The 20476-nt window shown below is 45.9% G+C and overlaps 1 protein-coding gene across 4 annotated transcripts; it reads left to right on the top strand.

Moving 5' to 3' along the window:
• Positions 1-2725: 2725 nt before the first annotated feature.
• On the top strand, positions 2726-19593 carry DDO (D-aspartate oxidase). 4 transcript variants are annotated; one of them, XM_084827288.1, is made up of 5 exons: positions 2726-2909; positions 8910-9087; positions 9606-9714; positions 11592-11768; positions 16164-19593. In XM_084827288.1, the coding sequence occupies exons 2-5, from the start codon at positions 8916-8918 to the stop codon at positions 16729-16731; spliced, it is 1026 nt and encodes a 341-aa protein (XP_084683414.1). In that variant the 5' UTR covers positions 2726-2909; positions 8910-8915; the 3' UTR covers positions 16732-19593. The 4 variants fall into 4 exon arrangements, with proteins under 4 accessions (XP_084683414.1, XP_084683412.1, XP_084683413.1 ...); XM_084827286.1 differs by lacking the exon at positions 2726-2909 and adding an exon at positions 2976-3222 and having other exon boundaries at positions 8913-9087; XM_084827287.1 differs by lacking the exon at positions 2726-2909 and adding an exon at positions 7952-8202 and having other exon boundaries at positions 8913-9087.
• The last annotated feature ends 883 nt before the right edge of the window (positions 19594-20476 follow it).

Raw genomic sequence — 20476 nt, 5'->3', positions numbered from 1 at the left:
ACAACTTATTTATCTATGTTTCTGTTCTCGGTTTTACTGTTTTATCAGTTGATGTTTTTTATGATTTTGCCATGCTTTATTGGTTGTGTAACCCACTTTAGGATTATTTATAATAAAAAGCGGGCAATACATTTTATAAACAAACAAATATTGGTCATTGATGATGGCCCCGCATTAGCCATGCATTGAAGGCACCAATCACCATGTGGTGATAGTAGAAATACCCTGATGTCATTTCATGCAATCTTCCCACTTCCCACACACAGTACATTAGCAGACAGCCTAGGAGAGCTCTTAGCAGCTCCCCTAGTACAGATCATTGCAGGACAGTGGGAGAACAGCATCCAACACTGGTAGCCATAGGCTACAGGCCTCACTTTAGAAAGGGATCTGAATTTCCCTAGCAGCCCACTCAGTACTGCCCTGAAAATAACCCTTTCAGTGGGATAAAAGATGGTACCGGACAGGAAAGGAAAGGGTGCCATTCTAATCGCAACAGCCAGTCAACTCCATAGCCCCGTGGCCATGTCCCAACATGTCAGGAGGATGTTTGCTACCTTTGCTTTTTGTGTGACTTGGAGAAAGAGATCTTGGGTTTCTGGTGAATAGCCTGATAATACCAGAACCCTTTGGGTTGGCCTAATAAAGTTATTGCCCTGATAGGGATTTTGGGATTATTCTTATGGATAGCATGGCTACCTTTGCTTTTTGTGTGACTTGGAGAATACTGAATTCAACCATTCAACAGCACAATCCTTACAATGGAAGAAGAGGATTTTAACTGGGATTTTATTCTGAAGCTGGGACTTTATTCTCTGAGGATACGTCCATTCCAGCTACTAGTAAACCTACCCAATTTGGCTTCTACTGACTTTTCTTTTTACGCAGCACACCATCTAAAATTATCTCCTGTTTTATTAATATAAAACATGTCTAGTTTCTCTCTACCCATTTTCCACCAACCAAGGAACCTGCGTGTTTCCCCTAAGGATGGAGACTATGAATCTGGGATGACATGCAAGCTCCATGGCTGCAACATTGGCCAGCATTTTTCCTCTCCCCTCCCCCCACCAGCTTTATTTACCATCTAGCCCAATGAAGAGTACTGAAGACCTCAAAAACTTGCACATTATTTGTGATGTTATGGTTGGCCTAATAAAGCTATTGCCCTAATATGGATTTAGCTGGTCGCTTTGTTGGTACCCCCTCCCCACATAAAGCATGTATATATAAATCTGCCAATTTGAGGTTAACGGTTCTTGCATCTGATGAAGTGGACAGTACCCATGAAAGCTTCTGCCAGAATAAATGTGTTAGTCTTCAAGGTGCCACAAGATTCTTTGGTATAATACCTGTAAGTCAGGACAACTCTTCATGCATTTGAGGAAATGGACTACACTCCATCAAGCCCAAATTTGTTCCACTGTAACAGGGATAGGCAACCTTTTGGGGCTGTGGGCACATTTGGCAATTTGAGAAACTGTCCTGGGCATCACCACAAAATGGTTGCCATAGAAGACATGGCAAAGGACAAGTAACCTGCCCAAAAGACTGAGTACAAGGCAGAGGTGGGGTCTAAGCTCCAACAGACTATAAAGAACTCCTTTGAACCCACAGTTTTCAGCACCAACAGAAACCTATTTCACAGCAATCCCAGCCGCAGGTAAGAAGATGTGTCACTTTTTTCCCCCTTTTAAATGGGAGGGTAGGGCACCTTGGTGAATACCAGGAAACGTGTCCAGGGCACATTTCTGCCCACAAGGACCATGTTGCCTTCCCCTGGTCTGTAAGGTGTCACAACAAGCTTCTTCGTTATATTTGACCAGGTGCCTCTTACTTTGTCTTTTATTATTCCAATTAGAATAATAATGCAAAAACAACAAAGAATCTTATGGCACCTTAAAGACTAACAAAGTAGGTCTGACAAAAGCTTTTATGGGCTATAGCCCTTTTCATCAAATGCATGGAGTTTTATGGAGAGTTTCAGGTATATATACAGTACATGGGGTGGAGTGGGGGCGGGAACAGGGAGAGTAACTAAATAGTGAGGCCAAAAGGAGATCAAATGCAGAAAGCAGTTGACAGTGACAATCACACTATTAATGGTCATACACAGTGCAGTTCTTGCCGATAACACAAGCATCCTGGGACTAGGTAATCCAGTTAACGCGGGGCTCTGGAAATAATAATAATGCAGTTAGGGCCAAATAATAATGCAGTTAGGGCCAATCCTACGCATGTTTAGAGAGAAAGAAGTCTTACAACTGCCAGCATTTGTAGGGGAACGCTGGGAGTAGTAGCACCTTTCTTTTCTTTCTTTCTTTCTTTCTTTCTTTCTTTCTTTCTTTCTTTCTATGCCTAGCATGGCACCCTTTGCCAGCTCAAACGATTTCTGCTCAGGGAACTTTCCAGTGGAGGCTGGTGGCTCCGATTTCGGTGGGGCAGTGCATCCATTCTGGGTTTCAGTCCGAACCAGCCAGAGCTCTACAGGCGCTTTCCAAGATGCTGAACCCCTACCCGCAAAACAGAGTCAGCGCCTTTAGCGTTCTGGCTGGTTCTGACGGAAGCCCAGAATGGCGCTACAGCCCCACCGAAATCAGAGCCCCCAGCCCCACTGGACTTCGCCTCTTCTGCCGGAGGGCTCGGGGCAGACGAGCCGAGAACAGCGGCAGGCGACTCCCCCGCCGCCCGCGCAGAAAACGTCTCCGGGCGGGGCCGGGAGGCCGCTGGCGAGGCGAGGCGAGGCGAGGCCGGAGGCGGCTTGGGAGGGTGGCCCCGCCCCCCGGGTCCGTGTTCCCCTCCGTCCGTGCCCTCGCTGTAACTCCCGCTTCTGTAGCCGCCCGTGAGCAAACTTTGGCTTGGGGAGGCGCCACTTGTCAGAAACAGCCCGGATTCTGTTGCCCAGAAAGGTATTTCTCTTCTCCGCCCCCCCGCCCCGTGCCGCGCCCGTCGTTCGTAAAAGGCGCATCAGATGCGCGGATGACCCATGAGCCCGGCAGGGCAGCCTTCGGCACATCTAGACGCGCCTTTTACTCCGGGGCCCGCGCGAGTGGAGGCCCTTTTGCTCAGCCGCTCTTCCGTGGTTCCCGCCCAGAAGACGCGGCTTTCCAAGGTGTCGCTTTCCTCCCTATTTTTCAGCTGCTGCAGCTTCACCGCAGCGGGGCGCGCCCTCTAACCGTCCCTCGGGGGCCAGCGCGGTTTGCGGTGGGCGTGGAGTGGGCGGTGAGTGACGATGTGATGCCCCCCGCCGTCACCGCCGCGAGCAACACAGCCCCTCTCTGCGCGGTTCCTCGCGCGGCAGTGACTAGCCCCCGTATAGCCGGGGTGCTGAGCATCCACCGATGCGATGGTCCCAGTCGGGGCCATGTAGATGGTGCCCTGGGGCCCTCCAGATGTGCTGGACTACAACTCCCAGCACCCCCCAGCCAGCCATGCTGGTAGTTGTAGTCCAACACATCTGGAGGCTGTAGTTGTCCATCCCCAGGTAACGGTAGGTCCGCATGGGAATCATATAATAGATGGGGCTTTGTAAGAAAAAACGGTTTTCCTTCAGCAGTCGCCTGGAGAAAGTGGGATTTCCCCCCTCCCTCCATCACTTGGACCAGAAATACGCCCCTCCTTCTGTATAGCTATTACTCAGAGCCACTTTTTGCAGCATTTTATTGAAAAATGCTGGTGTTTCCGACCAAAGAAAAGATTTTTCAGATCTTATTTTTACAGTGTTTCTGAAGAGAGATTTGGGACAAAGTCAGAAATGCAAAGAGGACATTACATTCTTTAGGGTGCAATCCTATGCATGTTTAGACAAAAATGCTGGCTGGGGGATGCTGGGAGTTGTAGGACTTTTTTCTGTCTAAAGATGCATGGGATTGTGCCCTTGGGGATGCTTTAGACCTGCCTCCACCCAACGATTAGATTGCAGAGGGGAAAAAATGGACAGATTTCAGAAAGGCCTGGAGGAAAAAGTAGGCTAAGCTCAGTTCATGTTGGGGAGAATGTGCAGGAGGTCTTGGTTCTCATAAACTGGCTGAACATCAGGAGAAACATCCTGACTGTTAGAGCAATGAGACAATGGAACCCATTACCTAGGGAGGTGGTGGGCTCTCTCACACTGGAGGCGTTCAAGATGAGGCTGGACAGCCATCTGTCAGGGATGCTCTGACTTGGATTCCTGCACTGAGCAAGGGGTTGAACTCGATGGTCTTATAGGCCCCTTCCAACCCTACTATTCTATGATTCTGTGACATAACACTAAACCATAGCTTAGCCTTCTCCTGAGCTTGCATACTCCACTTCCCCCTCTGCCTGGCTGTGAGGAGGAATTTGAAAGCTTTTGTTTCTGTTTTTGATTAACTGCAGGTTGGCATATCATCTGAATCAAGACAAACTGTGGTTAATCTTAACTATTAGTGGAAACAAGTCAATGATAAACCATAGTTTATGAAGCTGGCTTGTTCTCATTAACCAACAGTTAGGGGAGGGGTGGGCAACATGTGGCCCTCCAGATGTTTTGACCTACAACTCCCATCAGCACTACCCAGCATAGGCAATGGTGAGGGACAATGGAAGTTGAAGGCCAAAGTATCTGGAGGGCCACACATTTCCCACACTTGGTTTGGACGACATGCTATATGTGGTTAATCTAAAAGGGAAGCAAAAGCTTCCAATCTCTTCCTTGCAGCCTCATCGGAGGAGAAGCGGGGAGCACATGAACCCAGGGGGAGACTAGGATCAGTCTCGTAATGCTAACATTTAAAACATGGTTTAGTGTTATGCCTGGAGGCAGACATCATCTCCCCTCCACTCCCTTTGTAAATCCATACAACAGACAAGCACAGTGTAGTTCAAAGAGGATGGTGACCTTCCAAAAATAAAATGGTAAGGAGGGATTGAATCTGAAATAGGAAAGATAAGAGAGAAGTTATAAATGCATTGTGAAATATGTGAATGAAGAAACCAGGGGTGCTTCCAAATGAAATTTTTAGGGCACAGTCCTATTGAGATAGACGGCCGCCTCCAGCCCCCTCTGTCATAGGAGGTGACCGCCTATCCAACGCAGGGTGGCTGAAGCATGGAGGATTATGGGCGTCTAAGCTCAGTTTCAGGGAGGGGGCGGGAATGGGCCTGGAGCCTGCATAGGAAGCTCTCTGAAACAGCTTCAGTGGTCCCCTCCCCACCCCTGGAACTCCCCCTTATCGCCCTGTCTGTGCTTCGTATTATGAGCACAGACAGTCAGGGAGGGCAGCCGTGGTTCTCTCCGCCCCGGCTGTGAGGGGAAGGGGAAGGTGGGGGGTGGAGTGGTTGCCCAGCTCCAAGCTCGTAGCGCTATATGAGCTTGGAGCCGGGAAACCAAAAAATCCTATCTCCCCCAGATGCTGTTTAGGGGACATTGAATTGCTCTCTTATTGTGCAGTTGTCCTACCTCGTTCACAGAATTTTACGGGGTAGGGTCCAAACATTGTGGTCTTTCATGTGTACTCCTCCCATGTTTTCCCACCCCTTCTTGCATCTTTTTTCTTACCACAGAAAATCCATTAGGAGGGAAAGACAGAATAGCTGCACAGTGCCTTTTGTTTGGTAGTGCTAGGAGTAGGAGCCTCCTATCTGGCAGAACCCTTGGCCTACTAAAGCTTTCACAATGTGCTTTTTGAAACAGTCAACTTGGAGAGAAATGAACCATGCCCCAAAGTTTCGAAAAACCCTGACATTTCCTGGAAGGGACAAGTAACAAATACTTCAGGTGTTCTTCTTTCGATCAGCACTCTTTTCCCAGAAATATATGTGGAGAATTATCAACCAAATTCTACTTGCCAAGCTCACCATTTTGTATTAAAAGGAGACAAAAGCAAGCCTTCACTGAAAATAAAATGTCAAAGACTCATAGAAAGTTCAAAATCTAAGTTGTTTTTAAATAGGGTACAGAGGACACTTTTCCAGATCATAAAAAAAGAACTTGCTGATCCCTAAGCTGTGTTCAACATGAATGTCATGCTTATTCTGATATGAGTAAGGGAGCAATCCTATGGCCACTAGACACTGTCTAGAGGGCCATAGGATATGCTCTTTTCCAGTAACTGACCTCGGAGCCAGTGCTCCGAGATTGCTTCCCGGAAAACTGACCTCCCCCCACGTCCGCGCTGCCTTGGAGGCAGCACAGAGAAGCCCTGTCCTCCACCCTCGGAAGAGCAGCGTGGAGTGACTGAAAAGGGGCTGGGGGCGTTCCGGGGCGGGGAGAGCGCAGCTGCATGTACGACACATCCTATGTGTCGTACAAGTAGCCTCCTCTCCTGGTCAGCCCCCCATGGCTAGACAGCCGAAAACAGCTGTCCAGTGGAAAATAGCAGGGCAGGAGAGGCGTGGAGGGAACGATCCCCCCCTGTGCCTCTCCTGCCTTGCTTCTGCCCTTAATCACTATCCAGTCTGAGGACTAGACCCAAAAGCAGTGTTAGACCCTGATTCTAAGTATGTATGTATGTATGTATTACAAACACTTATATACCACATTTTTCTGTCAAATGGACACTTGAAGAGCACACAAAAAGTGACACTGAAACATAATCACTGCAAAAAAGAAATTCTAAAACGTATATACTTCAGAACTAAAGTTATAATGTTAGCAAAGGTTAAAATGGACAAAGCCACCCAGAACATTGGAGCTGAAATAAAATATATCAGGTGGATGAAACAGTTTTTAAGAACCATCTTTGTAACTATGGTAGAAAGAGTAACATGGGAGCCAGGCAGATTTGATGCATCGATGGGTTCCACCAAAGCAGAGCGGGTGCGAGGAGATGTAAGCAGCAGCACAGTCTAGACCATCCTCCCTCAACCTGGTGCTCTCCAGATGATTTGGTGTTGGCTACAGTGGTCACTTATGAATCACCAAAAAAGAGGGTGTTGATTCCCATAACATCTGCATATGCTAATTTATATGTAGAGATTCAGATTTAGAAATAATTATTATAATTTGAATAAAAATACAGTCATAGTGCGGAAGATTGTGAGCAGGTGACCTGTGTGTCTGCCTGTTCATCCTGCTGTTAATAGTTGATGGGCAACAGTTCTAATGGTTCTCTGTCTCTAAACTGGAATTGGACAGACAGCCCTTCAAATAGAGGACTGGAAACCCTGCAGTTGGCCCACCCCTGCCTTCGGGTGCAATCCTATGCACATTTAGACAGGAAAAAGTCCTACAGCTTCCAGCATTCCCCAGCTAGTCATTTAGAAGTGTCTCATACTGGCCTAGATGTATCTTGCTTCTTTCAGGGCAACCTTCCAGCCAGTTCTGCATATGGAATACCACATTAATGACACAGGTAAACTCCCTCAAAGTCACAAACAGAAAATCTAACATCCACAGTCAGGCAAAAGCTTTATTAAGACCAACCAAATATGCCCCAAATTGTGGGCGAGATTTCGAGATTTCCAGATCTCTTCATCAGGCAAGATGCAAAAAAGGTGGGACGGCGGGGAGAGAAGTTTAAAGAAGACTGACCATGTTAAGGTATGAAGTCTGCACGGTCAGAGTCATAAGATGGAAAACATACTAATTAAGGGGGAAAAGATCTGTGTGCTCCAGTTAGATATTTACTTGGAACAATACATAGGAAGCACATTTGAAAACAACATCACAATACTTGCATTACCCAACAATTCAAACTCTCTGGATTCTTTAGTTGGTATAGACAGTCAAGGGCATCATATATTGATGTTACCCCATGGTTGTCAGTCCCTCTTGCTTGTCTCCTTTACACATGGCATGTTTCACAGATGTTATTTTGTACAGGTAGTTGGACGTTTTGTAGCTTAGTGACCTTTGATTTTAAACAAATAATGATTGACTAACTAGATATGTGTTAGTTTAGAGAAGATACTACGTCTGTTTGCATGCTGTTGTATCCTAATAGTTATAGGCCCCTCCTTGTTTTGAGTTGTGAAAAGGTTTGTCGCTAGAGGGCCCCAGTAGAAGGGAGGCACAGGGAGAAGGAAATGAGTGGAAGGAAAAACTTAGTAAGAGTTTAGAAATAAAGTTCTGTTTACATTCAGACTTTGTTTCTGGATCTTCCTTATTAAGAAGAGAATAAAAACATGCTCTATGTTATTTTTTTTGCTTTGGTATTTAAATAGTGACACTTACAAGATTGGCTTTAGGGGTGGTTTTTTTTGCCAGGGAGCAGGGAGGACTTGGCAAAGTGCTATCTGGTGAGTTCTCTTCTACATTAGTGGGCCCGTGGCCATGGGCATATCTGACATTGGCAACAACAAGTCGCCATTTTAATTCCCATAATGTCCCCAAGGTACTGTTGCTCTGAGACATTGTGGGAAATTAATAAGGCTGCTGGCCGCTGCCAGGTGAGCCTGTAACTGAGAGCCCAGAGAGGTGTCAGCCCCAATGGGCCCTGACAGGGTGCTGGGTTCTGAAGCCAGGCCTGGACAGTTACAGTTTCAGTTGTACATCCAGAAGGTTCTGGGCCATTCAGTCCAGCACATGGCTGCAAGTTCCTCATGCTAATTCTCTTAACTTCAGCAAGATGATCGTCGGGTTAAGAGCCCCCCAGAGAGAATGAGAACCAATGTTGTTCAGTTGTTCAGTTGTGTCCTACTCTTCGTGACCCCAAGACCATAGCACGCCAGGCCTTCCTGTCCTGCGCTCTCTCCCGGAATGTGCTCAAGTCCATATTCATTGCATCAGTGATGCTATCTAGCCATCTCATCCTCTGCCGTCCCCTTCTCCTTTTGCCTTCAGTCTTTCCCAGCATCAGGGTCTTTTCCAGAGAGTTTTCTTTTCGCAGTAGGTGGCCAAAATATGAGAAACAATACAGCTTTAAAAAAAAATTGCATAGTATAAGGAATCTTAATTTTGACCTTAGAAGTGTCTTTTAATCCCTTCCTCTCTCCCTTTCTCTTAGCAGAATATGGCTGAGACCAAGATTGCAGTTGTTGGTGCTGGGCTGATTGGCCTCTCCACAGCTGTGTGCATTGCAGACTCTCTTTCAAACTGCAGTGTGACTGTAGTTGCTGACAGATTTACGCCCGACACAACAAGTGATGTAGCGGCGGGGATGCTTATTCCACACACTTACCCAGGCAAGTGAAATTTCCATTCCAAAATGTAAAGATGTATAGATTTTTACATTATGATTTTCCGTTTTTACTATACAGTCACAAAACTGGCTTCCAATAGGTATAGCTGTAGTTTTCAGGGCTGATTCCCTGACTTATGAAATCAGTACACCCTGAGGAACAAAATCAGATAGCGATTGTTCTTAATTTGTAAAATGAGAGCTGGTGCCCTCGAGAAGTCACAGGGCAGCTTCACACGTCAAGGGTAGTTGTGGTTGGGCACCTGCTGAGAGCGCACACCCTGCCAGGGGCCCACTGACAAGAGTCCCCTGGATTTTCTTGTCCTCTTCATCCTTGCAACCTGCTTGTTTGCCTGTGTGGAGACAACCGGGATTATGCTCACTATATGTATTCTACAATCATGCACATGTGTTCATATGGGATATTGCTGCTATCCTGGATACCTATATTTTCATACTGATTCTTGATTTTCGTAGCCTGTTCCCCCTCCATTTGAAAGGTGCTTTCTTTCTTCTGCACAGAGACACCGGTTCATCAACAGAAGGAGTGGTTTAGGGAGACGTTTGACCACCTGTCGGTAATCTGTAATTCCTCGGAGGCTTCAGAGGCTGGGATTCATTTGGTATCTGGGTAAAGAAGGAATTGTCTGAAGATGCCATTATTTCTACTGCAAGCAGAGAGATAGTCAAGCCTGTTTGCTAGGCCACATCCTACAGCCCCCTTGCTGCAGCTGTGCAGGTCTGGAGCTGGCCAGTGTGTGGGTGGGAGATCACCTTGGTACTGCCTTGACTTCTTCTACACATGGAAGACAGGATATAAATAAATAAACATATACATCGGAATTGTATTTTGTGACCATATTAGGAAAAGGGAGAGACAAAACTGATATGGTGCTGTTCATACAAATCCTGTTTCTGCAATTAACATCCCAAACAATATTTAATATATGCCATGCCCCCCCCCCCCACATGCATCTTTCTTTTCCTTGTCACATAGGTGCAAGTTTTGGTAATATATGAACAAATAGAAGAAATCTGTTGAGGGTCAGCTTCAGCCATTGGTCTAATACAGGGGTTCTCAAACTGGTCTCTGAGCTCCATTCAGGTGGTATGTGGAAAAAAATTGTGGAATGGTTGAGAATATCTGTACTTAGCCCTGCAGTTCATTCATTTTTTCTGATGCTGGAGATCAGAAGGCTGTTTTGACCAGGACCGGATTATTGAATGGACTACCAAGGCCTTGGCCTAGGGCCTGTGATTATCATAATGCAGTGATGGTGCAGCCTGCTAATCTTTCCCTTAAAAAACCAGCTTAAAGAGCTTTCTCCACAGCCAGGGCCAGCATCAAGAGCAAGCATGGTCGGGCACCTGCCAAGTGTGGGCACAAGAGCCCCGTGGACATGCTTTTCTTCTTCACCACTCAACCTGCTGTTCTCCTGCCTCTTGCTGTGGCCCAGATAATGGTGGAGGTGAGAAGAAGGAGCAGTTGATGCCGCAGCCTGCTTGCCCGCTGGCTCTGTCTTCCTGTCAAGCAAACCAGTGGGAGCAATGATAAGAAAGAGGAGGGGGAGCAAGAGCAGCGGGTCACCGTGGCAGTGAGAAGGCCGAGGCGCTGCAGGAGGAGCCCCTTGGAGGGACTTTGCACAAGGGCGCTCCGAAACATGGAGTTGGCACAGCCTCTGTGTCACGTGGAGTTACGCTCATGTACAGGCTGCTCCATTCTCTTCATAGTCAGAAAATGGTCTACGCACTAAATGCGCAGTATTTTGTATAGCTACCTCTGTCCTATTTCTTATCTCCTGAGCGGAGAGCTGTTATCAACCCCTTTACGCGTTACCCTAGCTTTTGTCACCGTTGCAAATCTGTAATATTTAAACTTGAGTATACAGAGGGAGCTTCATTTATTATCTGTTTGAAAGGTACCTGTATGGTGTTTATAGATGCACCTAAAAATGTGGTGGATGCATATGATAAAGGTAAAGGTAAAGGTGTCCCCAACCAGTCGTGTCCGACTCTAGGGTGCGGTGCTCATCCCCGTTTCTAAGCCGAAGAGCCAGTGCTGTCCAAAGACGCTTCTGTGGTCGTGTGGCCGGCATGACTGAACACCGAGGTGCACGGAACGCTGTTACCTTTCCCGCCGAGGCAGTACCTATTTATCTACTTGCAATTTCTTGCTTTCGAACTGCTAGGTTGGCAGAAGCTGGGACTGAAGACGGGAGCTCACTCCGTCACGCAGCAGTCGGGTCTCGAACTGCTGACCTGCCGACCTTCCAGTCTGCAGTTCAGCGTCTTAACCACTAAGCCACCGCGGCCCCCCACTAAGCCACCGCGGCCCCATGCATATGATAAGTGGATATATATCATTCTGACCCATGGGTGCTATAGGGAGATTTGCTACAATATAAAGTCGGAAGTAGTTCTGATATACTAATTTCTGATAGAGAATAAAAAATGTAACACAACACAATGCTTTTGTTTTATACGATTATTCTCTTCCACGTCTTTGAGCTGGCAGATTTTTAAAACCATTCCTGATGAGAAGACACCGTTCTGGTCTGATGTGGTTCTAGGGTTTCGCCCAATGACTGAGAAAGAGCTGAAGAAATTTCCACAGCACAAATTTGGTCAGGCCTTTACGACACTGAAATGTAACTGCCCACCTTATTTGATCTGGCTGGAGAAAAGGTATGTATGTATCTTTTTAAAATTCAGTGGTTTTTAAAAATTGAAATATAACAGTATGATAAAAGGACTTGTAATCCAAAGCATTTGAACCATATCGAATTTAACCCTTCCCCTCCCCAACCCACCTAACCTTTCGTCATAAAACTATCGGCCTCCTGAAATGCCCTTTCACCTCCCTAGGATGTCCAAACCACGTTTATTTATTTATTTAAAATATTTTTATGGTGCCCTTTGTCTTACAGGGTGGTATATAAAATGTAATTTTAAAAATCCCAATATAATATACAGTAAAAAATAATAAAACAACATCAACTATAGCAAAAAAAAGCCAGGAAATACATACGTAAGACACAGTTAATTGGTATGTATGTTTGACAGACACCTTCCTATATTCTGGCAATCAATTAGCATAATCCTCTTGCTTGTTAAGCAGGATAAACCTGCAATCCTGAACACATTAACTTGAGAATAAGTGTTGGGGCTTGCTTCTGGGTAAAGCCTTACAGGAATGCTCTGTTAAACATGTTTTGGTGTGTGTGTTTTTTTAACTTCCAGTGAGTTGCATCTAATGCAAGTCCCATTCATTTCAGTTGGTCTACTCTTAGTAGGACTAACACTGGATACAACCCTGTGTGTTGAAATCAGTACCCATCATCCAGACAAGCAGCATGCTTCCTGTGAAGAGCTGCTTTTGAAAACACAGAGGGGCAGGTTTTTCTTGCTTCTGTAGGGTGCCTTCACAACATGAGTGAGAAGTTACAACTCCTAAGGCAGTTTAAGGGCTCAATCCTTTTCAGATAGGCATCTGCCTCCAAACTTGGAGGTGACCACCTATCCAGTGCAGGGTAGAAGAAGCACGGAGGGGATCGTTCCCTCCGCACGTCTCCTGCCCTGCATTTTCGGCTAGACAGCCGATTGCGGCTGTCTAGCTGTGGGAGGGCTGAGCCAGGGAGGAGGCTGCTGTATGACACATTGGATGTACGACACACATTGGATGCGTCGTACAGGCATTTCTGCCCTCCCTGCCCCGGAACGCCCCCCAGAATGCCCCCTTTTGGCCACTCTGCACTCTTCTTGCGAGCATGGAGGATGGGGCTGTTCCATGCTGCCTTGGAGGCAGCACAGAAGTGAGAAGAGGTCGGTTTTCTGGGAACCGACCTCGGAGTGCGGGCTCCTAGATCGGTTCCCAGAAAACCAGATATCCTATGGCTGTCTAGCCATTGTCTAGAGACCATAGGATTGCTCCCTAAGTTGTTAAATTGGTCATGGCTACCCTCAACAAACTCTTGTTGTGCTAAAAATTAATTTTAGGAGAGCATCCTCGGCACCGTTACAGCACCTTCAGCATCCTCAGCACAAGAGCTGTACTTCCCAGAACGCCTTTTGAGGGAAGTCAGAGCAGTTAAAGCAGTTTAAAGCCACCTATGATTTCTACTTGATTCATTTATTTGCAGTTACTTATATACCTGGTGCTTCCAGATGAGGCTTTTATGGCATGATCACCCTGCCTCATTCACCGAGTTTTATGTCGTCGTCTTCCACTTGCAACCCTCCCATATTTTCTCACCATTTCTTCTGTCTTTTCTCTTACGTCAAAAAATCTGTTAAGAAAGAAAATATGGAATAGTTGCACAATGCTTTCTGGTTGCTAGTGCTAGGATTTCTCCATCTGAAAGCACCCACCATCTTTCCACCAATGGTATCCAAGGTGGCTTATACTCAATGAAAACAGGCATTTCTAGGCCACAACTAGATTTTGGCCAGTTTGGGATTTTTCATATAATACATATAATGCTTCCAACTATAATTCAAATAAATAAGATTCATAAAAACACAAGAACTGCCTTGCTGGATAAGACCCATTTAGCTCAGCTTCCCATTTTCAACAGCCATTGTAATAAGAGCCCTGTTGAGTCAGACCAAAAGCCTATCTAGTCTAGTGTTCAGTTCACACAGGAGCCAACTGGATACCTCTGAAAAGCTTGCTAGCAGGACATTAGTGCAACACCACCCTCCTGCTCATGTTCCCCATCAACTGGCATGGTGGTTCTGATACTGGAGGTAGCATATAGCCATCAGGAGTAGTAGCCATTGATAGCCTTATCCTCCATGAATCTGTCTAATCCCCTTTGAAAGGCATCTAAGCTGGCAGCTGTCACCGTCTCTTTGGAAGCAAATTCCATAGTTTAGCTATGTGCTGTGTGAAAACATCCCTTCTGCCTGTCCTGGATCTCCCACCATTCAACACCATTGGATAACCTTGTATCAACAGATGCTTCTAGGAGCTCCAAAGGGAGAGCATGATGGTGACAGTTATCTTCTTCATTCTTTGTTCCCAGCATCTGGTATTCAGAGATGAACTAACATCTGCACATGGAGGTTCCACATAGTTCTTATTCCTAATACTCATTTGTAGATCTTATTATCCTACCTTGTCTAATCTGTTTTTTTAAAGCCACTTAGGCTAGTGGCCATCACTACATCTTGTGTGAGGGCGTTCCATAAACAATGTGTTGTCCAACTTTTAGCTCAGAATCTATTGCCTGACAACTCACTGTATGAGGTTTGTGTGTGTGTGTGTGTGTGTGCGCGCGTGTGAGAGAGAGAGAGAGAGAGAGAGAGAGAGACGAGGGGATATTCTCCTTGGAATACACTGACTGTGTGCCATTTTTCACTCAAGGGTGATGTGATTGGAGGTGTAATGAAAGAGAGTCCAAATGTTAATAAAATGTGCTAGCTGTTAATCAAATTGTTTTGCTGTTTTCACGCCGTGTTAAAACATGGGCGAGCATGTCTTGCCTTAGAGTAATGGTATGCTGAGTGCTCTTTGTTCTAGGGTTGCTCTCTGCTGACATACAAGGTATATCATGGGGAAAACAGGCCCTGTCAGGTTTCATTTCTTAAGCAATGTCGAAAGCAAACCCTAAATCGCAGAATCCATTTAGTGTCTGTCAAGCGGGCCTGTGGACAGAGGCCCCTTCTGCCCTTCGTTTCTGCTTTACACTCCTGTAATTTCCCAAAGGAGCGCCTTGATCCTCAAAGTGATACGCTGGTGCAAAACCCGCTGCAGCAGATGGGGGTTTGCTGACAGGCCTGTGTGAAGGATGGCGTCCAAGGTGCTGAAATGAATGATCAAGGTTTCTTCCCCCTGAGCAGCTGAGAAGGAAGCATCCATTAAACGTGTACTTCATTCTGTAACACCCACTTCCAAAGTGCCCTGAGCACTATCTATGATACTTCATCAAAATAGACTGAAAGGGAATCAGTAATAAGCACTTGGTGGGAACCTACAAGTCACAATCCTCACAAAATAAGGATTTTGATTTGGATGCAGTCTCCGCTGTGTGAGTGTCACTGCTTGCAACGTTATTGGAACCCAAGACACTACACTGATGTGGCAATGTGAGTTAGAACAGCTGTGTTAGCTATGGTCAGTATTGCCAACAGGAGTGTCATGGCACTGGACAAAATATGGCACCGAATTGGACCCTGCGGTGGGGCGGAAGGACTGGAAGCAACTCACTGGAAGGACTGGAAGCAACTCACCTGCACATCATTTTTTGCCCCATGGAAACAGCTATGTTGGCCCAACCTATAGTATATATAATATTCACACACACAGGGATCCATGGGATGCTCAGTGGTGCGCTCAATTGCATTTTTTTGAACTTTTGTTTTTCTTCGCCTTTTTTGAACATCAAACTCCCCGTGCCACATCACAAACAGGCTTTGAAACTCTCCTCAGTTCCAGAATTGCCATGTGGTATTGTGGGAACAGCTGCTGTTCAAGCAACAGAAATCTGAAATTCCCAGGGGTGCACAGAACTGATGGCATGAGTCTTGGGATCCTAGCTCAGCACCTTTCCTGGACACCATGAAAACAGCAGATCAAACTAGGGATTAGAGTAGATCTCAGCAGTGATACAAGACCGATGATTTGCTGGACATTTCCCACTTGCTCAGTTATCATCTTTTAATCTCTCCAAATGGGGCACTCTTTCTGTTTAGATTGCAAAGAGGCATTGGTACCTATGTGAAAAATACACCAGCCCCATGTTTTAACCTTTGTTTCACCAACTGCTTTACAGGAAAGAGACATCCTACAATTTGGATGGATACCTTCTCTGTTAACTGAACTGGTCTGCTGCAGCTGATAGCTGAAGGTGATAGGATATACCCAGCGCTATGTCCGTCTGTGCATGCTTTGTCTGTTGAGGTTATCTTGATGGCACATTCGGCCTATTTGCTGTTCTCTTTCCAACTTTACTTGTGGCTGCCCAGTTTAAACACACTTTACATTCTCCGATGCCTTTGGCTTGGTAACATCTAATCCAGCAAAGAATTCATGCTGCTAGGTAATTACCATGGTTTTCACCTCTGACATTTTCTTTGCAGGCTGAAAGAAAATGGGGGCCAGATGCATGCTAGACACATAGAAGACCTCTGGGAACTGCACACTGACTATGACATTGTAGTGAACTGCTCAGGCATTGGCTCCAGGAAGCTCGTAGGTGACCTAGAGATATACCCCATCAGAGGCCAAGTTCTCAAGGTTCACGCCCCCTGGGTCACGCACTTCATTCGCGATGGGGATGGACTGACATACATCTATCCAGGGATGCACAATGTAACCTTAGGTGGGACAAGGCAAAAAGACAACTGGAAGCTGTTCCCGGATCCCAGTACCAGCAAAAACATATTCGGTCGATGTTGTGCTCTTGAGCCATCGCTTCGGACCGCTCAGGATATGAAGGTGCAGGTGGGCCTGAGGCCATCCAGGCCAGCCGTGAGGCTGCAGAAAGAAATGCTGGTCCGAGGCAGCGAGAAGCTACAGGTGGTCCACAATTATGGGCATGGTGGCGGTGGCTTTTCCATGCATCAGGGTACAGCCAGAGAGGCAACTCAGCTGGTTAAGGAGTGTATTGCAGCACTGGAAATGTCGAGGAATAAGGCTAAGCTGTGAACTCTAAAGTGAAACCCCCCCCCCATTTTTAATAATTAGTAATATACTTGGATCAGAGTGCTTATTTTGGAATACCATCTGGAACAGGGGTGGGGAACCTCTTTGACCTCAAGGGTTGAACTCAGTTTTGGAGAGGCTCTCGGACCGCACTCTGGTGGTGGGTGGGGCTGAAGGCAAAGGAGGTAGGGCCCAAACTACAAAAAACCCAGCCTATTTAGCTTAAAGCTCTCACTGCCAGTAACTACGCCTGAGGAGACACATTTCAACCTTTTAGAATGGGGAACAACACAGCACAAAACCTGGGAAACCATCCAATGACTGGTGGTTGGGGGAAAGGGGATGAGGCCATGGCTATCTGGGGAACTCCAGACGGCCGGATTGGGACCCTAGGGGGACCGCATTTGGCCCTGGGCCTGAGGTTCCCCTACTCCTGGTCTGGAAGAATGCCATGGGGTTGGTTCACAGGTGCATGTATATCAAGTGATAGCTCATCACTTGAGGACTTGAAGGGGGATGTGAGAACTGGCTGAAAGGATCATGTCTGAAGGGAGGGGAAGGTTCTCTCTTCAGGGTTTGATCTGTAATGGCTCATTGTCAAGACCACCTGGATACAAACCAGGAACCCTTGGCTCTATGTGCAGCTGCCCCATGAGGTGAGGCACAGAACTGCAGTTTGGAGCATCTCCCTGGGCAGAAAAGCATGACTGGACTTTGGACTGGTCCCGTCCACCCAGGTGGGCCATTGGACTCTTTTCGACAGGAAGGGCTAGAAAATATTTCCTGTTTGTGCTGAGACTTTGAGCAGCAACAGTCTTCCTAGCTCTGGTGTGTTCTTTGGCTCTGACTCCTTGCTTGGCCCCTTGGCTCTGACTCCCTGGCACAATTCCTGGTTCCCCTCTGACCACTGTCAGCAACCTATCTCTGACATGCATTCACAAATGCAAGTCACCACTCAAGGCTGTAGTCATGAAGCGATAAACCTGCCTGTGTGAACAACCCCTTAGTCTCCCTGATACCACTTACACATAGTTTGATTGTTTCCTGGGGTATATTATGATTCACATAATCTATGGTTTTATCATTTACTTTATAATCTTGTAACCCAGAGCCTTTTGTTTTCCCATATGCCAATCAAACTAGGGCCTTTCGCGCGTAACCTATGATGAACTTTTGTGTTGTTTAACCCACAAATAACCCATATCATCTGGGTTTGTATGTCACAAAGCAACCTACGATCAGCCCAATTGAAGGTTGCATTTTCAAATCATAAGCAACTCACATGTGGCACACAACCTGGCAAATTGTGGGTTGATTAACCCACGATTTGCCACCATTTGTGTGATGTGCAACCTCGGTTTAGGTCTCAGAATAATTCAGCTGAGCAGCTGAGTTTTATTGCATGGACAAAGCCATCACGATGTTTTGAACACAATCAGTCAGAAGCATATATCAGCAAACAGGAATAAAAATAGCCTGCCCATTCTATATCCAACTCTCTTTTTTTAAAGTGCTGTTTGACAGGATGAAATCTATAAAATGTTTCCTAATCTTAGTAGCCTGTATGGGAAATTATGCTGCCTTAAAATCAACTAATCTTATTGTGCAAGGTTTCCTGTTCTACTTTGTAATGAGAAAAGCAGCCCTGGGGGGTTGGAGAGAGAAGAATCTCTACCTTCTTTTAGGGCTCTTTCCTCTGCCTGAGGATGGACTCTAGAAAGCTTATCTATGAATATACAAGAAGTAATTAAAATTTTATAATTGAATAAAGCAAATTTGATTAGCAAATGAAAGATATGTTAAATCAAGAAAACTATTTCCATTCTTAGTTGGTCTACACCTGTTTCTGAATAGAGTTCTTTTGTGTGTATTTTTCCCAATTCTTTCCCTGCACTAAGGACACAATCCTATGCATGTTTAGACAGAAAACAGACCTATAATTCCGAGCATGCCCCAGTCATCATGGCTGGCTGGAGGAATGCTGGGAGTTGTAGGACTTTTTTTCTGTCTAAACATGCGTAGGATTGTGCACAAATTCTCCTTGCCATGCGGTACTAATAATTTTTCAGCTCCTTACAGAATGTCAGTTTGTTAATACAGAATCAATCTTTTGATATAAATGTCAAGTGAACTGCATCTGACTGAAGTACTGGAACCCAGACTATATCACAAACTGCGAGGGACCAGAAAACCCTGCTGGTCAGTGGAAAAGCTGCTCCAATAGGGCTGATAGCCTGTTTACCATCATCCAGTTCGCAAGTTCTCTGCAGCCTTGTAGCCTCTCCCTTTGGAAGGAAATTGCCTGGAACCTGGACTGGATCACCATCTGCCTGGGGGCCAGAAGGCACTGCAACCTTGCTGAAAAGAAGATCATATACATATATTAAATTAAATTAAGAAGACTTCTGTCTCATCATATCATTTTCAGTCATATCATTCAAATGCTGCTTTGGACAGATGGTGCTATGTCACAATGAAAAATGAAATGTGAATGCGCAGTTTCAGAAGTAGAAAAGGAACAATTATAGTAAGAAAATTATTCTCTTTCTTAACAATATAGGCAGCCGGTGCAATTATATGCATGGGCCAATAATCTGACCCTGAATCGTAATTAATTGTTGCAAAGCCCAGCCAAAAAAATTAATAATAAAAAGTTATAGTACTTTGTGAAATTTTTGAAACTTTTTGAGTAGAGTACAAAAATCAAAACACATTGAATTATGCTGCCTGTACTTTCAAACATTTGTCAAATTCCTAGAGCAGAGGCAGGGGTTGCCCTAGGTAATTAATTAAAGCATACATACAGGAGCAGGCTGTGATCTTCTTCAGGATTGTTATCAATGGAATAAATGCAAAATGTAATTGAGTTCTTTTTCTGCATCATTTTGTGTGTGTGCACCCCACCCCATTTCCTGTCTTGCCAGTAGAGGGCAATATCGGATCAGCCATGTATTTGAGCTGTGTATTCCAGAAGTAAATGCTTGGGAATGGGGGTTGCTCTGCAGGGTTTCTCTTGTTCTTAAAAGCCAGGGATGACTTGGATGGCAAGGAATGAAAGTCCTACAACAGCCTTCGCCAACTTGGGGCCCTCCAGATGTGTTGGACTACAGCTCCCTTCACCCCAGCTAGGAAGGATGGGAGCTGTACTCCACATCTGGAGGGTGCCAAGTTGAGGAGGGCTGTCCTACACCACCACCGCGTAATCATAATAGCAGTAATAATCATCAATCTGTGGGGGACATGTGGGGCACAATTCACAGGGGCCTTCCTTATTGAAATGGAAGCCTCCCATTCATTCCAAAGGGGCTTTTGAATAGAAGGAGGGGGAAAGGGGGCAGGCTATGTCAATGGGATGGGTTGACTGGTCCCACAAACATCTTTGTGGAAGCAGTGACAAATGAGAGCTGTGCAGCGCAAATGCCTCCCTGTGTGAGCAGGATCTGCCATTTTTACACAAGTGCAGTGTCTGGCCATGATCTCAAAATGTCATCCTTTGAATGATAGAGCAGAGCTGTACATCGGAAGCTGCAGACTGTGTGGTTGCAGGCAATTGTAGATTACAGTTGCCGTTGTCGTTATGACCCTGGCTACTCGTGAGCCGCAAGATGCCTGTGCTTAACAGTCAAAGCATTAAGCTGTGTGTAACTCTTCACAAGTAGCTCTGAGCAGAACTGCTCACCTTCCATGAATACTGAACTGTGTTGCCTGCTACAGACACCCAAGCAGTATTTTATCGTGCTGGATGACA

The sequence above is a fragment of the Heloderma suspectum genome, chromosome 1 (genome assembly GCF_057233095.1).
Source record: "Heloderma suspectum isolate Gila_16-S chromosome 1, 16-S_ref, whole genome shotgun sequence".
Lineage (NCBI taxonomy): Eukaryota > Metazoa > Chordata > Lepidosauria > Squamata > Helodermatidae > Heloderma > Heloderma suspectum.
This window is presented reverse-complemented; position numbering and strand designations above follow the sequence as displayed.